This window comes from Bubalus kerabau, chromosome 7 (assembly GCF_029407905.1).
Source record: "Bubalus kerabau isolate K-KA32 ecotype Philippines breed swamp buffalo chromosome 7, PCC_UOA_SB_1v2, whole genome shotgun sequence".
Lineage (NCBI taxonomy): Eukaryota > Metazoa > Chordata > Mammalia > Artiodactyla > Bovidae > Bubalus > Bubalus kerabau.
In genome coordinates this window covers 118153244-118174275 of record NC_073630.1, presented here as the reverse complement: position 1 = coordinate 118174275, position 21032 = coordinate 118153244, and the positions used below count along the sequence as shown (strand labels likewise).

General features: G+C 59.0%; 1 protein-coding gene across 1 annotated transcript in view; it reads right to left on the bottom strand.

Annotated features, from left to right (window-relative positions):
* Window positions 1-15228: 15228 nt before the first annotated feature.
* SORCS2 (sortilin related VPS10 domain containing receptor 2) overlaps window positions 15229-21032 on the bottom strand; it is a 329996-nt gene continuing 324192 nt past the window's right edge. The window contains exons 31-33 of the mRNA XM_055587427.1: window positions 20742-20867; window positions 16303-16402; window positions 15229-15599 (exon numbers count right to left, since the gene is read on the bottom strand). Of these exons, the coding sequence (XP_055443402.1) occupies window positions 15415-15599; window positions 16303-16402; window positions 20742-20867 (411 nt within the window). The 3' untranslated portion in view covers window positions 15229-15414. The remainder of the gene's footprint in view (window positions 15600-16302; window positions 16403-20741; window positions 20868-21032) is intronic.

Here is a 21032-nt window from a genome sequence, read left to right as displayed (position 1 = left end):
CCTGGGCTCAATCCCTGGGTTGGGAAGACCCCCTGGAGGAGGAAATGGCAACCCACTCCAGTATTCTTGCCTGGAGAATTCCATGAACAGAGGAGCCTGGTGGGCTAGAGTCCATGAGGTCCAAAGAGTTGGACACGACAGAGTGACTAACCTTCATTTTGTTCATTTCATTTAGCCACTGAACCACCCAGTGCCTGGGAGGCAGGTGATCCTTTTTGCTCTATGCCTATTGGTGAAGTTGCTCCCACCTGGCAGGAAGCAGCTGCCCTCACAGGTCTAGGCAAATGCTCCAGCTCTTTCTAAGCAGCCAGGGAGGCTGGCTTCTCCTCCTCCAGAACTCCAGCACCTTCAACCATGCTGGTCAGGTCTGGCGGGGAGAAAACAGCAGGTCCTCTCCACGCCTTGGTGGGACGCAGGTGACCAGCTGCCCTGGACGCGGCACATACAGAGGGTTTCAGAAAGGGCGCCGGAGGCATGTGTGACCGTGGACGGGCTGGTGACGAGCAAGTCGGGAACTGTCTTTGAAACGCCTTGGTCTTTGGCACGAAAGCGGGCAGCTCTGGAGAACTTGACCAGAAGCTGCTTGAATCTCAGGAACTGCTTGAAAGTTCCCAGCAGCCACCCGAGTCTACGGCAGCAAACAAAAGGCCTCCAACCGCGCGTCCATCACACGGCTACCTGTAGCCACCTCCCCAGAGGATGGCGCCCAGATCTGTCTGAATCCGCACCCCTGCCTCTTCTTGGCCAGATAGCACCTCTGCCCCAGCTTCTCAGGACACCTTCCACGGGGACATGAGTGATGCCGGGGGGAGGTGGATGACCGTCAGGCACGTGGGACGGCGGAACAAAGACAGGGATGCCACGTCACCCCGTGGGTCACTCCCGTCTCGACGCCAAAAGCAGAAGGCGCAGAGCCAGTCTGAGCGCCAGATCCCGCCGTGCAACTGTCCTTAAGCCCACCCCGAGCCTCGGGCCTCAGGGAGGTGCTCGGGAATCTTGCGGCTTCTTGCTCTCTTCTGTCTGCACGTCTCTTACCATGAACACTTACCTGGTCCGGAGGCGGCCGCCAGCCCCGCCTGCCTCCCAAAGTGCCCACCGAGGGGCGCTGGCTTTTGAATCACCTCTTCAGTTCAGTTCAGTCAGTCATATCCGACTCTTTGCGACCCCACGGACTGCAGCACGCCAGGCCTCCCTCACCAACTCCCGGAGTTTATTCAAACTCATGTCCATCGAGTCGGTGATGCCATCCAGCCATCTCATCCTCTGTCGTCCCCTTCTCCTCCTGCCTTCAATCTCTCCCAGCATCAGGGTCTTTTCAGATGAGTCAGCTCTTTGCATCAGGTGGCCAACCAATCCTTGGTTGATAGAAAGATGTCTTTGGGGGTATTTTTCCTGTGAAAGGTGCCCGGATCTTACAGTTTTGAACGCTTTCAAATCTACGTGAGCCCTTCTACTTTCCATATGAATGAGTCACACCCAGACTGAGCCCGGTCAGCACAGTCCCTGTACTTACCTCCCAGGCTCAGTCCTGCCCATCCCGCTCCTGGTAAGTATTCTGCGTATTTTGTGTAGACTTTGTAAGACTTTTTAATCTTTATGGTTCAATTCCTGACCTTCTTACAGGATGGACTTTGTCCTGATCCTGCGTAGGCCTTTTAACCTGCAGGTCCTGACTTTCTCCAGCTCGTGAGTGTGCACCAATTCCCAAGGAAGCCTGTGTTGAATGGGAGAGCTCTCTCCATCTCCCACAAGGCTTTTATTGACTCCATTCCCCATTCCTTTGTTATTTTTAGAGATAGGTAATCTCCTCTTCAGCCTTCTGCTCTCTATTACTTTCAATGCAAATAGATGCTAATTCCGCTCCTCCCTTTTCACTCTCCTGCCTTACCTCCCTCCAGTGGCGTCCCCGCCTCCTCAGCCTGTATCTCTTGTCTGGTCTCAAAAAGGCCACATCTTCTGACATTTCACACTGAGACATGACGCATACAGTCTCTAAAATTTCCTCCAGGTTCCTTTAATAAGCTCTTCTGCGCCAACCACGCTTCTCTCTGAACCTGCAGGGCAGGCCTCCAGGGGTCTCAGATGCAGGATTGTTCTTTGGGCCCCTTGAGGCTGTGGTTGTATTTCTTTCCAGTTATTTATCCTCGAATGAAGAGCACTCCCTCCAGACCAAGCGTTTTCTGGTTCACGAGCTCATGTCCTGTCTCCCCTCGCTGCATTCTTTGCTGCTGGGGGAACCCTCCTTTTGCACATTAATCCTAAAGGCAGCATGATGTTGCCCCAGACAAATCACGAGCGTCTAGCTGACCATCACCGTGTGTGCACCTCTGGAACTGACCTCCATCTGAGGTTAGGGCTGCAGGCTGAGCATTGAGTTTGGCATCATCATCAGCTCTCTGTGGTGGTTCTGTCCCAAATGCAGGGACGTGTGGTGACCCCGCCTCCTGCTTGAAAGTGCAGTAGCACGTGGCTGAGGATTAAGGCAGTGAGCTATATAGGGGTTCCTCCTGGGATGTCCATGTGACCTGACCAGCACGTCTAGACTTTATGAGAGGAAGATGTCCAGGCTGGAGCTGCTGCAGCCATTTTGTAGCCTGAGGTCGCCTTGGTGGCTCTGTTCCCGAGCAGTGGCCTGTGGCTTGGAGAAACAGAGCCACACCGGAGGGTCTCCACGGAGCACTGTGACGCCGACCTCCCATGAGACTTCCACCCTGCTGGAGAGCTTAACAACTTCCTTAGTCAATCTACTTTCTCACCGTCCCGATAAAATTTCACACCTTCTCCTGTTTCCCTGGCTCCCTTCCCTCTTCTCACTTTTGGGGATGACCTCACTTGTAACTTCCCTGAGAACGTGGAGCAGCTGGAAGAGAAGCTTCCAACCCAGGTGCTTCTGAGCCCTTCTGTTCCCCAGGGCCAGGGGTCCCCACTCCCACCTGATCTGACCCTCTGCTCACACTCAGGCTCGGGCCCCTCACCCCTCAGTTAGCATCTATATGCCCCACGCCTTGCTGCCCGGCATCCCCTGCTCTCCCTCCTGCTTTTTCTGTCTCCAGGTCTATTAACTCATCCCGTCCACACACCGCCTTAGCTGCTGCCCCGGCTCTCTGTCCTTGAGTTGCCAGGAAATTCTAGAGCACATCATTCCGTGCTTTGGCTGTCCAGTGCTTCACCTCCTGTGAGTCCCTCGACTGGCTCCCAGGAGGCCTCTGTCCTCACGCCCGCCTGCGATCTGTCCCCTTGATGCCGGGAGCCGGCATATTGCATATTGAGTGCAGCACTTTCCACAGCATCATCTTTCAGGATCTGGAATAGCTCAACTAGAATTCTATCACTGCCGGGAGCCAGCGTGAGGCACCCCACCCATGGCAAAGGTCATGAGGAAGGAGGCTCGGCACATGCAAAGGCGGGATCGAGCCTCAGGAGTCCCCCTGGAAATTCTCGAGCATCTACCCCCAAAACCAGAGTCTGCCTACTTTCTGCTTTGTGCTTTCACCTACACCTCTAACTTTATGGGGGGCTGTCCCCCACTACCTCTCTCTGAAAAAAGAGTTAGCTTACAGCTCCAGTTAATAACTCCTGGGTGTGACAGTGTTTAACCTACAAACTCCTTTGGAAGTCCTCTAGCCTGCCTGAATAGGTTTTTCTGGCCACATGTGATTGTTCAGAGCCTCCCAACTGTGAGAGGCAGGAGATGTTCTAAACTGTCTAAACACAGATTCCTTTGAGTAGTTAAAAGATTGATTAGAAATTGTATTGGTGAAGGGTTTTTCACTTATTGGGCCAATGTTTGCTGCCAAGTCTCCATACTCCTTACCTACTGTGTCCTTGGCAGTGTATTGATTGATATAATGGGTGTATAGAAATGTAAGTAGTAGCCTCAGTGTTTGTAACCTTGGACCCTTGAGTTAATTCTTTTCTTGATTGAGCCCACCTCACCTTTGCCCTATAGGAATGCAGCTTTGTCCAGTGCTTTTCTGGAGGCTGGTGCCTGACTTTGGAATAATCACCTTTAGAGAAAGATAAGTTTCTTAAAATGTTAACAGGCCTGCGGGCCAGAAGATGATGTAATTCACCTGAACTTTTGCATATGATAAGTTTGAAAGCCTGGCTTCAATTAGGACCAGGAACTGCTGTCCTTGCATGACTCCACCCCTTCCCCCATTATCCTCTATGCACAACTTAAGGTATAAAAACTACTTTGGAAAATAAAGTGCGGGCCTTGTTCACTGAAACTTGGTCTCCCCATGTCGCTCTCTCTCTCAAATTCTGGCTGAGTCTCCATCTGGAGCGTGGAACCCGCCATGCTTGCTAATTATGCCTGGGCTTCTAAGATCCGACCAGGGAGGCCTCAGTGTCTCCTCTCCTTCGGGAGAACGGAAGGACGCCTGCGGCCTACGTAAGTGGTGCAAACTTCTTGTCTTGAAGTTTTATTGGTCTCCCGCGTAAACCAAGCTACTCAGCCTCTTTTCTCCACTGAATTTTCCTACTGAGCTATTCTTATTCTATTACTCTTTATATCTTTAATTAATAATCTAATTGAAGCTATTGTATCCTGATCCTCGCCGACGCCGCTTCGAATACCCTGGATCAGCCAGGGCTGGACCCCGGCACCTTGACTCACCCTCTGGGCAGTCTCTGCACGGCTGACTCAGCCCCACTCTGAAGCACCCTTCATGTAGGACACAGTGGCCTCCCCCGCCTGCAGAAGCACTGTGGTCAGCAGAGGGCCTGGGCTGCCCAGTGATGTCGGGCTGAACCCCAACTCTAGATTGCTTTATGCCTCGCTGCCCTTGACTCTGGGGTGGGGATGTTGGCACCTGTCTCTGGGCTTGCTGCCAGCCCGGTTCACGGCTATGTGTGGGAAGTGCCTGCCTTGGACCCGATACACGGCAGAGACTGAGTGGGAGCCGCCGTCATCCCTGTGGTCACCTTGGCTCATGGTCCTGATGGCGGCAGGGGGATCCTGCTGGACCGCTGACAGGGCCAAGCACCGGCGCCGTAATCTGTGGGCTGCAAACCACGAGTGTGGTCCTTTGTCCCCGCGCAGAGCCAGGGCGGATTTTGGAATGAAGTGCCGTCTGCTGAGCTAGTACTGCCGGCTTAGCAACCTCATCATAACATCACACCAGTGCCAGGGGGTCATGGGCACGGGCCGTTAAGACGCCTGGGCTGGTGCACGCACTGCCTGCAGCTGGCAACTCTGAGCTCAAGGAGCTGCAAAGTCCCCTGGGCCTCACGGGCCCAGGTTGTGGGAATGAGGCCATGGAGGGTGGGCCATGCGCAGCCAGGAGAGGGGTGGCCGGGAGTGGCCGGGCCCACCCTGGTCAGCACGTCCCGTTGGAAACAGCAGTGCGGGGTGATCACTCCCACAGCCCGAGGCTTGGGTGAAGGTTTCACGCCAAATGGAATTGGGATGAGCAGGGGCCAAGGGCAGCTGCCCAAGAGCCTCCACCCCGGCCCCCACCACATTAGCAGGGTGGGCGCGTCTGGCCGCTCTCTTTGCCGCTGAGCTCGGAGGTCGGGGGTGGGGGGGCGGTTTCCTCCTTCAGCTGGTCCTGCTGAGTCAACAGCAACTACACACAGAGGCTACTCACTGCCCCCAGGGGCCCCCCCGCCCCTTCAGGAAGAAGGGAGCTGCTGAGGGCCCGGCTGGGGCTGGACACAGCGCGGGACACTGTGATTGGGTCTGGATCAGGTCTGAAGTGGGGCCTCAGGTGGGAGCCGCCCGCGAGCTCAGCCTGGAGGCGCGAGGTCAGCGCCGGCTGGTCCACGTTCAGCTGTGATCGCGACCGCTTTCAGCTCTGTGGCCGAGGCCTGGTCTGCCACTGGTGACGCTTTCTGTGTCGGACGCGGGAGGGCCCACCCTGCAGCATGCGCCTGGCTGGGCCAAGGGGTCGGGGCCGCTGTGCCCTCTCTCAGCTCGGTGGGGTCCTTCTCGTAGGGGTCCTGACCCTGACTCCCCACCAGAATGGGTGTTGGTCTCGACAGCAGCCTCTGTGCCTCCTGGGGGACGTGTCACCACGTGCCGGGGCGTCTTCTGTGGGGATCCCGGGGCCTTGCTGCTGAGGAAGGAGGTGATGGTCCCTTCTCGGAGATCCCACCTGAGTAGGGGCTGCTCCTCCAAACTCCGAGTCGCTTGCTGGCCCTGCGGCTGCACCCCTTTCCACCCCTCGCCCCCTGGTAGGGAAGGAGGCCTCCAAGTCCTTGGAAGTGAAACTCTGCTGTTGACGATGCAAAGCTGTTTGGGTTTCTGCGGGGACCGGCCAACAGTCTTACCGACCGAGCTGGAGGGACGAGCACAGCAGATCCTCGGAGTATTTTTCCTCCTCTGATTCTGATTTGTCGATGGCTCTGCGTGTTTCCGTCAGTCCCTCCGAGGTTCGTGGCTACCTGGTGACTCTGGACGCCAGACTTGGTGTCTTCGGTCAAAGTCAACTCGAGTCCACCTGGAATTTGGGGCTTTGCTGGAGTGTTAGAGCCACGCCTCTTATTTGAGCTAAAAATAACTTTCTCTGCCAGCGCCGCCATCTCCCTGTCTGTGGACAGGGGACACGCGGACCTGCACGGCCACAGGAGCTCAGGTGTGGTCACAGCACCCGCACTCGTAGCCGCCGCGGGCCACGTTTGTGTCCTCTTGGTCTGAGCAGGAGGCCGGCCTGGCTGTGCCCGGGGCCGTCCCAGGGACCATGGCCCCGCATGACTCCCCCGCACCCCCGCCTGGCCCTCCGTTCAGGAAGGGGCTCCAGATAGATCAACATGGGAGCTGCACACGTCTAATCACACCCGCTGGCCTCTCCGGGGGAGGCCCCCGACAAAACCCCGCACGCCAAGAGCTGGGGATCGCGATCCGCCAGCAGAGCAGCAGGGTCCTCACTCCCCCAGGCCTGGCACGTATACACGGACACCTGCTTGTGCGCCGTGGGCGCCAGCCCTTGAGTCCCCTGTCTGTCTCTCCTCTCATAGCACACATCACACACAGGCATGGACACACAGACGCAAATACAGGCACGACACACGTTCTCACAGACACAGACACAAAGTGCGCACACACACACAAATACATACACAGATACAAGTATACACACAGACCCACACATGCACAAAGACACAAGGAAGTGCAAACAGACACACACACAAATATATACACACACAGACACAAATACAGGCACATACATTCACGTGCACACACACACGCACACTCACGCACACACGCACACACACACAGCATACTCACACACACACGCGCACGCACATACACACTCACACACACACATACTTACACACACACACATACAGCACACTCACACACACGCACACACACATGCACACACTCACACACGTGCACACACACAGCACACTCACACGCACGCACACTCACACACTCACACACACTCACATGCACACAGCACACTCACACATATGCACATTCACACACTCACACACACACATACATGTGCACTCACACATATGCACACTCACACACATACACACACACACACACTCACACAGTCCTCTCCAGCCTCCCCACAGCATCCCCACCCTGGATGGCCCCGGCTCTATCCTGCAAATGCACACACTCTCACACACACACACACATACACACACACACACTCCTTTTGCCTCCCCGCCCTGCATGGCCGCGGCTCTGGCCTGCTTCCCACGCGTCCTCTCCTTCCTCATCCTGGAGACCTGGCTCCCACAGGGCCGCCAGCCCTCCCCTCCTGGTTGGGCCCTGCAATCATTGTCAGAGTCCCCACAGCTCCGGGGTCTCCTTTGGGCCCTAGGGGCGTGTCCTGTTCACTCGGCTCCAGCCTAGGGTCCGGCCCCGGTCCCGGGGGCACAAGATCTGGCCAGAAGGCTTTGAGGATATTGACGACACTGAACTCCATGTGCTGTGGTCCAGAGAAGGAAGGGGTGTGCCTGTGAGTCTGCGTGAGAGCTGTGTGTGTTGTGTGTCTCTGTGTGCAAGTATATCAATGTGTGTCTGTGTGAGTGTGTCTGTATGAGTGTGCGTGTGCATGGAGGTGGTGATCTGACCACATCAGGGCTTCCTCTATCTACTCCTGGCTCCTCGGTCTCCTCAAAGACAAGTGGGTGGCATTTCAGGGACCAGGGGCTTCCGTTCAGCTGGGGTGCACCTCCAGGCCCTCAACCCCTGGCCTCTGCACCCCACTGGGCAAACGGAGTGTGCTCCAGGGCCCCTCGCTGGCCACTGGGGGAGAAGTGAGGCGACCCATGTGAGGGCGTGGTGGCATCATTGCTTTGCAGGTGGCACATCTGGGTCCAGCGACCGAGATGGCCAACGTCACGGCACCCTCCCCCCCAAAGTGCAGAGACCCCTGGCCCGCCCCAGCCTCCGTGACACCACAGTTCTGGGGCCCTGGGTGTGTGTTTAGGGGAACATTGACAAATAGCTTCGTAATAAGGCAAACACCGATCGTATGCATTTAATCTTTGTTAAAAGCATCACAAATGATTTATTGATTTTTAAAAAGGAAAAATAAGAAAGAATTTATCGCATCTCTGTTATGTGCATATAGAAGTGTGGGCTCGATCCAGCTGAATGAGATGTTAGCGGTCCAAGCCCAGCCCGCTCTTCCCAGGGGCCCGTGAGTACCTGTACGGCAAAGACGCAGGACCTCAAAACGTGGAACCAGATAAACCCAGACCTACGTGTGGATCTACATGGTTATGGGGACGGAAACGTATTCAGTTATAGATGCCAACTTATTCCCAGGCTCTTGGGTCCGCATACCCAAAATGCTCTTCATAGAAATGATGACATAAAATACAAGAACACAAATAGCTAAAGGGAAGCCCTATCGCATCAGCAAGACAATGCAGCTGAGGGTCAGGAGGTCACAGAGGCATCATCACCGGGAAGCACTGCTGAGCTGCGTCCAGGGGGCTCCCTGCTGACCTTGACCTGGGACCTGGCCGGCGCTGAAGGTGTCTGACCCTGGAATGAGGCTCACGGGCTGGGTGGGGGTGGATGGCAGGACGCGGGGTTCCCTAAGGGTCTTTGGAGACTGCAGGCAGGCTGGCGGAGGCAGATGCCCTGAGAACCCAGCCTCTCCCTGCAGCGCCCCGCAACTCCCGCACTTCCCCGAGGAGGGTGTGGAGGACGCTGGCACAGCCAGCGGCTCAGCTGGGTGGGCTGCAGCAAGGGGAGGGGGCGCCTCTGCTGCCCTCCCAGCAATCTGCAGCGACCCCTTCTGAGCCGGTCTCAGACCCCATTTGCAACACATGGGGCTGGACGCCAGGGTCGCCCCCTCCCGCGTGCGGGAGCTGCTCTGGGGGTGCGGATGACCCTCTGCAGGCCGCCTTTCTTTTCTGTGGAAGCGGGCTAAGGCTTCCCACCGCCCCAGGCTTCATCCTGGGCTCCTCCTCGCAGCCAGCGGGGTCCTAGCCTGGGATCTGGGGTGTCCCCACCTCTGGGAGGACGCTCTGGCCACCGAGAGCCCAGGTGGGAGGGGAGGGGATGCTGACTTCCAGTTTCAAGGCAAAAGGTGAAACCCCGCCCCTAGATGCTCCCAGAGTCCCTGACTCTAGTCATCGGTGAGCGAGGGGGGTCAAACTGTGTGGGAAGTGCAGGGTGGAGGGGGGCTGGCTCCCGGGGCACCTCTGTGGCCCCCTTGCTGTGTGTGACCCTGGGGCAGCCACTCCCTCTCTGGGCCTCCGTGGCTCTGTCTTTAAGACAAGGTGGGCACCACTTGTCGCCCTTCGCGCTCTGCCTTTCTACCCTCTCCTGGTTCCTGGGTCTCTACACGGCTCCCTCTAGAAATGAGGAATCGCAAAGCACTGGGCATCTGTCTCGGCCGATCCTGGGCAAGAAGCCTGCACATGGGCCAGCCGTGGGGTGGGGGCGCTGGATCCCTTGGAGGGCGGGGCTGGGGGAGCTTTGCTTTTTTTTGGGAGGTGGGGCAGGAGAGAAGGCTGCCAGTGGGGGCGGAGGAGCATTCCTGGGCTTTCGGCAAGGGGGTTCCCAAGAACGGGGGCTACTGCCTGGCAATAAAAAGAGAAAACTTCCCCACCAAAAAAACCGCAAATGGCTACCTAGAGAGGTATTTACATCATCTCTGCAGGTTAAAAAGAGGAAGGGGAGCATGGAGGGAGGCCTGGAGGGTGGCTTGAGGGGGACCCTGCAGCAGGCTTTCCGGATTCTGGAGGGGGTGTGCACGACCCCCCGCAGAGGGACGGGCGTGGGAGCGGTGGGAGCTGCCCTCCTGGGGGTTCCGAGGAAGAAAGTGGTGGCGTTCCTCCGGGGGACAGGAGCCCACGATGCGGGTGATGGAGGCGGAGATGGGTGGGTGGGGGGTCTGCGTTTCTGAGAGTCCAGCAGGCTCACCCCCCAGCCTCAGGGGGCCCGGCCTCGCCTATGAGAAGTCAGGCCTCCTCGCCGGAGTGACGGGGTGTGGGCTGACAGTGTCCAGAGTTGGGGGCCGGGGCGAGGCGGGGCGGGCTTGAGCTGGACGGGGCGGGGGCAGCTGTCGGCTGGCGTGGACGCGGCGGGAGGAGGAGGAGGCTTTCCCGAGGTCTCCGCGGGGGTGCGGGTCCCACCCCGAGCCGAGGGGCGCGTGTGGTCCTGGGCCCTCCGCGGGGGATGAGCGTTCCGGGCGCGGCCGCCGCGGCCTCAGCTCACCAGGTAGCTGTGCATCTCCCGGGAGCTGACGCTCAGGACGACGCCCGAGTGGTTCCCTGGAGGAGAGACCGCCGTGAGCGCGCGGCCGGCCCAGCGGCGCGGGACAGGGGCGGCGGTGTGCGGGCGCGGTGCGTGCACGGTGTGCGGCTCCGCCGACGTGCGGGGCATCCCGAGCTTCCTCCCGCCGTGCGGGTCGTGCCTGGACGCGGGTGCGGAGGCGGTGGGGTGGCCGGGTGACTGAGGGCGGGTCTCTCGGTGCCGGCACAAGCAGTGGACCCAGGGGGCCTCGGGGGTGAGGCCGCGCCCGCCACCCGCCCCCACCGCCCCCACTGACCTGCAGAGGGGGCCGGCCCCGGCATCAGCAGCAGGGGGAGGTAGGCGGGGCTCTGTCCCCCCCTGGCAGGGGCCACTGCAGGGCGGCCCGACGAGGCCCCGGGCGGCGGCGGGAGAGAGAAGGGCACAGGGCACCGTCAGAAACGCAGGGGTCCACCAGGGTCCCGGGCGGGGCCGCGTCCTGAGACCCCCGGGGAGTAGAGGCGTGGCCGCTGGCCGCTGGCCGCTTGGAGCCCCCACCTCCCAGGCGCATCCAGACCGAGCGGCCCAGAGGTTCCAGCGGGGCAGTGGGGGCCACGGGGCCGTGAGCCGCACCGGGCTTTGGGTCCAAGGTCAGCCACCTGTCCACTGGGCCGCCTGGGTGGGCGACGTCACCTCTGAACCTCACTTCTAGCCGATTAAAAGGTGGGGACCGCGATTCCGCCTCCCACAGTCCCAGGGACACGGCAGATACAGGTTGAGGGGATAAAAGAGCAGCGAAGACACAACCCCTTCCCCCCAGGTGGCAGCTTCCTCGGGCCCCACTGGGGACGTCACAGCACCCCAGGGGCGGGGCGTGCAGGGCAGGTGGGGTGCAGAGCGACTGTTAAGGGTCGGGGGAGCTGGGGCCCCAGGGTCTGGACTCCATCCAGCCCCTGGACTCCCCACCAGCTGTGTGGCCCTGGCCCCGGGCCAGTCCAGGTCTCAGCTCTGAAAAGGAGCGCCCCTGCTGGGCTATAGAGGAAGCGATGCCGGCTGGAGCACTCAGTGCTCATGCAGCTGGGAGCATTCAGCATTCACGTGGTCTGGAGCACTCGGCGCTCAGGCCACCGGGTGGGCGGTTCCAGTACTCAGGCGGGACTCAGGGCTCCCGGGCCTCAGTCTCCCCATGGGTTGAGGAGGGAGTGGAGATGGGGCTTGCTCTCCCATCAGAGTGTGTGTCTCCCCCAAAGATGGACAGACTGTGGTCACCTCAACCACAGAGTCAGAACCAAGGGGCAGCAGTGACGGCCAGGCTGTCCCCTCCCTGGTCTCCACAGCGCAGAGGCCGCAGGCGGGCGCTGGGTGGACGGTGCAGCGGGCTGAGCCGGCTGCTGCGTTATCACTGGCAGAAGCTTTGACATGGTGGGGCTCAGCCCACGAATGCCAGCTCATGAGAGGCCCCAAGAGAGAACCGGAGGTGAACACAGACCCCCACCCCCAGAGGAGGCCACTAAGTGGGCAGCTGCTCTGTCCTCCCCCCTGGCCACTGGGGGGAGGCAATGGGGTCACGAAACAGAGATGCTGTGCAAACTGTAAAGGGCTGTGCACAGGTGGTTATGTCGTGTGCGCACGGCCAAGGGCATCGTCATCCCAGTGACGGGAGGGATGCCGGGAGCGTGGAGGGGGTGACTGTGGGGAGAGGACCCCGGGACCCCCCAGAACACAGCAGCTTTGCCATAGAAGCCAGCGCTCCTGTCTGCCCCACCCCTCAGGGGACTGTGGGGACAGGCGTCTGGGGTCCCGGTCCACTGGCAGCCCCAGGGGACTCCTGCCATCATCTGTCAGAAGGAGAGGACCCAGGGTAGGGCCCACCCAGCCCCAGGCCTGGTGGTGGTGGTGGAGGGGCTCCCGGCGGAGGGGGTGTTGGGGGCGGGCGTTACCTAGAGTCTGTGGGTGGAGCTCATCCTCTATGAACTCCTCACCCTGGATGGCGCTCTGCACACCCTGGCTGTGGCTCACGGGGCTTGTCATTTCCTGCTCCTTCTCGTTGTGCATCTGGGCATACACGGTCCTGCCGGGGCGTTTCCTGCAAAGCGGGGGGTGGTGGGTGGCAGGGAGATCAGGGCTCTGCCTGGGACGCCTGTCCCTGGAGGCCCCCAGCCCACCCTTCTGTGCGGTGTTCTCATCGCTCCTGGATCTGCCTCCTGTGCCACCTCTGCGCCATGCCACCTCCTCCAGGAAGCCCTCCGTCCTGTGAGCTCCCACAGCTCTGGGTTTGCCTCTGCCCCGTCAAGGACTGTCCATCTGTCTCCCCTGAGGCGTGCTGCAGGGAGAGGGTGTTTCTTTATCTCTTTCAGGTCCCTGTCACCCATCACCTCCAGGTTCTGATCAGGTCAGCAGGCGTGTGTTTCCACAAGGCATGCGATGCTGACAGGCTCTGAGAGGTGTTTGCTGAGCCCTGCCCAGGCCCTGGGGCGTCCTCTAGTGCCCATCCTCTCCAGGGCAGAGGGAAAGGAGATGGAGGGCACAGCCCCCCTCTGCCTCAGCTGGGACTGGGCTCAGGGCCCTGGGCCGGGCTCCTTCGTGTGTGACGCCCACTTAGTTGGAGTAAAACTCCAAAGGATGCATGGTTCCACTTTACAGATGAGGAAACTGAGGCTCAGTGGGAGGGTGGGCTTCCTCAGAGCCACCATCGGCAATTCGCCAACAGCGGCAGTTCTCTGGAAATACTGAGATGGCAGGATGCACATTCAGGCCCCGGGGGTGGGTTGGGTCATGATGGGCCCCAGGGGAATATAGCACTCTGAGACTTAGGAACTGCTTGTTATGCAGGCAGGCCCAGCCCAGGCTGACGGCTGCACCAGCTAGGAAAGTCCAGCTCCCCACAAAGCTTAAAGCGTCCGGACAAATGGCGCACTTCTGTCCATCTGTTCTGCTTTCTTCCCCAGGTGGACACCAGTGCTCTAGGGGGGCACACTCACCCCCAGAACTGTGCTCCGTCCACGGTTTCCATGGTAACCACCTCCCATGATTAATTCAGAAATAAGCCCTCAGAGCGCTGGGTGAGCCCAGCGGTCACACCCTTGCCTCTCCTGGGGCCAGCTCCTGGGCTGGGCTCAAGGTCTTCCCTTCCCCCCCGCCCCCTCTGGAGACAAGGTGCCTTTGGGACTATTTACACTGGGCGCCATAAATCTGGAGCAACTCATGGGAGCTGCACTCTGGGCCTCGGGGGGTCTGAAGATGGCAATGTAAAGAGACTGGAATCCTGCCCCTTTCATGCCTGACCGGCCAGGCCTGCCTTCTGCTGCCTGGGTAACTCCTGCCACCCTGCAGTTCTCAGGAGCCCTTCATTTGGGCTCAGTCACATCGGTCGTGTCCGACTCTTTGTGACTTTATGGGCTGTAGCCTGCCAGGCTCCTCTGTCCGTGGGATCCTCCAGGCAGGAGTACTGCAGTGGGTTACCCTGGGAGAAGCCCAAATTTGCCCCGACTAAGGTCTGAGGGGAAAGAGAAGGGGGTGGGGGCCCAAACCCCGAGTCCAGCCGGTGCCTCCAGCACAGCTCTAACCTGGGAGGCAGCGTCTCACCCGTCCTCTCTGCAGCCTCTCAGGACTCACCCTCTAACAGCCTGCCTCAGCCAGGCCAGGGCCGGGAGGTTTTCACAAGGTTCCAACTAAACACATCACGGTAAGAAGGGAGACGTGCTCAGGACAATGTGTGCAGGCGACAGGGCCCTGCCTCTGCACCTGCCTGCTTCTTCTTCTTCCCTTTTTCCTGCCTCCCTCCTGATTGGTCCCCTTTTACAGATGGGGAAACTGAGGTCCAGGGAGGGGAAGAGACTGGCCAGAGCCGCAGACTGGATGGCGAGCTGGTCTGGGAGGCTGACCCAGCCCTGCTACAGTCTGGGCTGCCCCGCAGGTCGGGAGGGTGGGTCGCCCAGTGTGAATGGTCCTGGAGCACAGAGACCCAGCAGAGTCCTGGGCGCAGGAGGGACCCTTGGCCTCCAAGGAGCAGGAGCCGGAGGGTCAGGATGTCTCCAGACTGTTCCCAATGGTGACCCTGAGCTAGGAGACCCTGAGGCCACTGGAGTCGAACCAGCCAGATGGGGTGTGACGCGGGGGTCGGATCTCACAGCTGGATTTGCAGGGCATGAGTCTGGCCTTTGTGTCCATCCCCAGGCCCCGTATCCGGGTAAGATCAGATTCTCCAGCCCCTTCGAAGGCGCCCATGAATAATCCTGGCACTGCGGGCTATTAAACCCATTTTACAGATGAGGATCGAGGTCAGAGGGGAGGAGGCACCACAGCCCCTCTGATGACCGCACACTGAGCTTGCCACCCACTCAGCCTCATCCTGAGCCCCTGCCTGCTCCCACCCTGGGTGTCACTACCCCACCCTGACTCCTCCCCAAAAGAAGCTGGAGTCCAACCCCCCACCTTGCTGTGGGGCGCCTGGCACAGGCAACTCTGGCTCAAGCTCGTGGAGGGAAGGGTGGCTTGTGAGCGCTGGGGGGAGCATGGGTGGTGGAGGACACAGCCTGGGGTCAGATCCTCACTGCTCAGCTATGTTGCTCTGGGACAATCGCTTGACCTCTCTGAGCCTGGGTTTCCTCATCTGTAAAATGGGTGTGGGGAGCAGAGGGGAGGATCGGGTGGAAGACGCTCCCTGGCTTGTGAGTGGCTGGCTGCCCTCAGGGACCGAGATGACTCAGGACCAGCATGCGGGTCCAGACGAGGCCCCCTCCCTGTCCCGTGGCCCATCAAGGGCACAGTCCCAGCCCTCTGTGGCCCTCCGGCCCTGCCCGCATGCCCTGTGAGCCCAGGGAGGCCAGGCGGCCTTGCCTTTTGAACTTGTACAGGATGAAGGCCCCGACCGCGAAGAGCCCGCTGACGAAGAGGATCGCCACTGCCCAGTAGCCGCCTCCGCCTCCCAGGCTGGGGAAATCTGTGGGCAGAATGGCCTGTGAGTGCTCAGAGTGGGAAGCGGCCACCCCTGGAACCTGGGACCCCACTGGGTAAAACCTGGCCCTGGTCCTTCGCCCCCTAGAAAGTGGACACAGCTCCATCCAGACCGATGCTGGCACGGACATGCGTCTTCACGGAGCAGAAAGCGGCCCTTCAGCTCCTGCCAAGATTCTTGCCCCAGAGCGGGGAGGAGAGTCCGTGGTGGGCCTGGGGGCAGAGTGCATCTGAGACCCTGCGTGCGTGCTCAGTTGCTTCAGTCACGTCTGACTCTGTGACCCCATGGACTGTAGCCCACCAGGCTCGTCTGTCCAAGTGATTCTCCAGGCAAGAATGCTGGAGCGGGGTGCCATGCCCTCCTCCGGGGGCCTTCCTGACTCAGGGATCGAACCCAGGTCTCTTACGTCTCCTTCACTGGCAGGTGGGTTCTTTACCACTGGCACCACCTGGGAAGCCCAATCTGAGACCCTAAATGATGTAAATTAAAGCAAGAGCTCTATGCGTCCATGGAGAGGGCAGCAAGGCTGACCAGGATTTAACTGAAGACGACCACCCGGCCAGGAGGGACATGTGGTCAGCAGAGGGGCCCCCTCTGCCCCCAGTGTACCCAGTAGCCAGCGTCGTCTGAGGGGCCTGGACGCCCGCCCATCCCATCTTGCAGAGGCGAGCCCGGCCCGGGCCCTCACCTGTGTCCACGTCCCTCATGGCCACCACGACCCGGACCCCACCGCGCAGGAGGAAGCTGATCTTCTGTGCGTTCAGCACCTGCTGGATGGCCGTGAGTCTCTGAAAGCACAGAGCGGGGGAGTGAGGGGTGTCTTCAGGGTCCCAGCAGGGGGAGTGGGAGAGCTGAGCAGACGTCCGCCCTGACCCTCTGGGGTCAGGGGGCTGGGGGGGGCCCTCTCCGGGTCTCAGTCACCCCATCTATAAAATGGGAATGCTAGCCACCAACCAACTCTCACCAAGAACCTCTGAAGGGACACAAGGTGATCCAAGCGTGGCCCTGCCCTCAGAGAGCTCCGGCTTTAGTAGGGACCACGGAGTGTGGTAATCCAGGGATGTCCAGGAGGCCCCCGACCCCAGAAGTAATCAGGGGAGGCTTCTTGGAGGTGGAAGATCAAGAAGAGGACAAGGCAGGGTCAGGGCAGGTGACCCAGGCATGCGAGTGACCCCACACCTGAGGCCGAGAACTCCCAGGGGTGGTGTTGCAAGATCGTGGGGTGGAGGAGGGGCAGTGGGCCTCTGGGCCACCCTACTGGTTTGGGAATTCACAAGCGGGGAGTTTCTGGGGCTCAGAAGGGACTCAATCAGCCCACATGGGTGTCAGGTGTCACCCTTCTGCACAGTTAGGGGCAGAGGTGCTGGGGAAGTAGGCCCCCAGGGATGGCAGTCCCATGGCTCCGCTCCTGGGACCTCTGGGCGGGGGACATTCCCTGGGGACTCTGGCCGAGCCTCAGCAGCATTTTGGCCTCTGGGACTCGGCTCCTGTTCACAGAATGAGGGTGCTGGCTTGGCCTGTCGCTTACACAGCTCCCCACCTGGAGGATCTGGGAAGCACCTGATTCTGCTGCTTGAACCAAGAACAGAAAGGTGCCAATACATGAATGGTTGCCAGGGGCTGGGGGCGGGGGCGGTGGGTGACAGCTGGTGGGGGCGGGGTTTCCTTTGGGAGGAGTTGGTAATAGTGGTCCCATGGCTATGAATATATTAAAAACCACTGAATGGTACACTTTACAAAAGTAAACGTTATCTTAAAGTAAAAAGAAGAATCAGAACCGCAGCCAAGCTCTGGACTAGTCGCGGGCACCGATGCCCACGCAGACGGTCTGGAGAGAGTGACCAGCGCTGAGGCGGGGCTGCAGCACGGCTTGCAGGACCCCTGAGGGTGGGTGGTAGTGCCCATTTTACAGACGAGGGAAGCGAGGCTCAGTGAGACCCCTGCCAGGAAGCACAGTGTGGGCATGGTGCCCACCCCCGCTCTGGCTGCAGGGCCGTGCTCGAGCCACGCCCGGGTGGCCTCCGGGTGGACCCTTGACTGTGCCAGCCTGACCCACAGCCCTTCCCGAAGGGCATCCACATCTGAACCCGGGGCTCCCAACCACGCCCCAGGCTCTCGGCACCTCTCTGTCCTCAGGTCATCGTGAGAATTCGTACAAGCATCTCGCATGGTGCCCCGAGACCTGAGCTCTGCACACAGCAGACTCCCCAGGATTGGCTGCTGGCAGTGGACGGGTGTGCGGCTAAGGCTTCTCCCTTACTTTGGGCACATGATTTACTCTGAGCACTCAGGACACTGGGGGAAGTTCAGTTCAGTCGCTCAGTCGTGTCTGACTCTGTGACCCCAAGGACTGCAGCGCGCCAGGCCTCCCTGTCCATCACCAGCTCCTGGAGTCCACCCAAACCCATGTCCATCGAGATGGTGATGCCATCCAACCCTCTCATCCTCTGTCGTCCCCTCTCCTCCTGCCCTCAGTCTTTCCCAGCATCAGGGTCTTTTCCAGTGAGTCAGCTCTAACCATCAGGTGACCAAAGTATTGGAGTTTCAGCTTCAGCATCAGTCCTTCCAATGAATATTCAGGACTGGTTTCCTTTAGGATGGACTGGTTGGATCTCCTTGCAGTCCAAGGGACTCTCAAGAGTCTTCTCCAACAGCACAGTTCAAAAGCATCAATTCTTTGGTGCTCACCTTTCTTATAGTCCAAATCTCACATCCATATGTGACTACTGGAAAAACCTAGCCTTCCTTAGATGGACCTTTGTTGTCTAAGGAATGTCTCTGCTTTTTAATATGCTGTCTAGGTTGGTTATAACTTTCCTTCCAAGGAGTAAGCGTCTTTTAATTTCATGGCTGCAGTCACCATCTGCAGTGATTTTGGAGCCCCCAAAATAAAATCTCTCACTGTTTCCCCATCTATTTGCCATGAAGTGATGGGACCGGATGCCATGATCTTCGTTTTCTGAATGTTGAGCTTTAAGCCAACTTTTTCACTCTCCTCTTTTACTTTCATCAAGAGGCTCTTTAGTTCTTCTTCACTTTCTGCCGTAAGGGTGGTGTCATCTGCATATCTGAGATTACTGATATTTCTCCCAGCAATCTTGATACCAGCTTGTGCTTCTTCCAGACCAGTGTTTCTCATGATGTACTCTGCATGGAAGTTAAATAAGCAGGGTGACAATATACAGCCTTGATGTACTCCTTTTCCTATTTGGAACCAGACTGTTGTTCCATGTCCAGTTCGAACTGTGGCTTCCTGACCTGCATACAGGTTTCTCATGAGGGAATGGGGGGAGTACCCTGCAGTTTACTCCGAGTACCCACGATGCTGGGGGAGTACTTTGTGGTTCACTCTAGCACTCAGAGTCTTTTCCAATGAGTCAACTCTTCACATGAGGTGGCCAAAGTACTGGAGTTTCAGCTTTTTTGCTGTGCTTCATGGGGTCGCAAAGAGTTGGACATGACTGAGCGACTGAACTGAACTAGCACTCAGGACAATGGGGAGAGTACCCCTTGGTTTACTCTGAGCACTCAGCACAATGGGGGCAGTACCCCCACCTCCTTTCCTTCCAACCCTCACTCTAAAGTGCCCCCAGTGGGTGCAGCCTCCGAGCCAAGTGCTGGCAGCCGGGACCCATGCAGTCTTCCCCAACCTTCACCCAGCCTCTACTCTCAGATCCTCATCTGAGAAGTGGGTCAATGACTCTCAACCAGCTGCTGACCAACGTCCGGAGACACCTATCATCAGGGCTCAGGCTTGGCTGGGAGCCCCGGGTTCAGATGTGGATGCCCTTCAGGAAGGGCTGTGGGTCAGGCCGGCACAGTCAAGGGTCCACCCGGAGGCCTCCCGGGCATGGCTCGAGCACGGCTCTGCAGCCAGAGCGGTGGTGGGCACCATGCCTACACTGTGCATCCTGGTGGGGGTCTCACTGAGCCTCACCCCCTCGTCTGTAAAATGGGGGCTACCACCCACACACAGGGGTGCTGCGGGCCGTGCTACAGCCCCGCCTCAGCATTGGTTACTCTCTCCAGACCATCTGCACGGGCATCTGTGTCCACAACTAGTCCAGAGCTTGGCTGCGGTTCTGATTCTTCTCTTTTTTTGAGATATTTACTTTTGTAAAGTGTACCATTCGGTGGTTTTTAGTATATATTCACAGTCACGTGATCACTACTACCGTTTAACTCCTCCCAAAGGAACCTTTCTATCCTCCCAGGGCAAACCCTGCCCCACCAGCAGTCACCCCCCTGCCCCCCCAGCCCCTGGCAACCACTCCTGTGTGGTCTCTGTGGATTTGCCAATTCAGACATTTCATATAAATGGCGTTGCACATCAATGGCTTTTTGTGACCGTCTTCTTTCATTTTGCATCATGCTTGGGTTCACCCAAGTTGCAGCCTGGATCAGAATGTCACTCCTGTTCGTGGCTGAGTAATGTTCCGCTGTGTGTCTGGGCCACCTCCTCCTTGCCCAATCGTCTGCGGGTGGGCATTTGGGTTGCTTCTGCTTTGGGTTCACGGACACTCATGCATGAGTGTGTGTGTACACACACACTTTTACTTCTTTTTGGTACATCCCTGGAGGGTGAAGCTGCCGTGTTATATGGTAGCTTCGTGTTTGAAGATCTGCCAGACAGCTTCTATGGCGGCTGCACCATTTCCCGTTCCATCTCAGCAGTGAACGAGGGGCCAAGTTTCTCCACGTCCTCATCCACACTCGTCACTGTCTGCTTGCTGTGGGATTACAGCTGCCCTGGAAGGCGTGAAGGGCTTCCCTTTCACCTTTCAGTCCCAATCCTAGTTGGATGTCCTGAAACCAGGTCCCGGAGTCCCCTGGGTGGTGCTCACCCCTTGTAGCGAGGCTGGGGTGGTGCGACCAGGTCCAGCCAAAGAAATGGGAGTGAAATTGGCACGTGCCCGTTGAGGGGCTGGTCCAGCCCGGTGCCCTGGCCCCCCGCACTCCTCCACCACCGTGATGCTGAGGTAGCCACAGAGGGGAGGAGGGACAGTGATTGGTGAGAGATAAACCTTTCCATGATGAAGAGTGACTGAGGTCCCCGTGCTTGTTGGGTATCACCATCAGACCCTACGCCATGCGGGGGGCACCCGGCCCAGCGGCCGCGGGAGGTACCTTGTCACTGGTGAGGCTCCTTTTCCTCGTGGGCCTGGGAGGGGGCAGGAGCACGTGCAGGTCGGCCAAGGTGGGCAGCCCCGGCTTTACCACCGTCACCATCAGCTCCTCAGGGATGCTGGTCTCCTGCGGGGACACAGAGCCCCTGCGATGCACCAGCGTGCCTCCTCTGTCCCCGGCCATGCTCCAGAGCCCCCGCGATCACTCCCCAACCCCGCGTGACCTGTCCTAGTCTTGGCCGTTCTTGACCCCTGCCCGGCATGGGGGTGGCCCCAGCACCCTTTGGCGTCA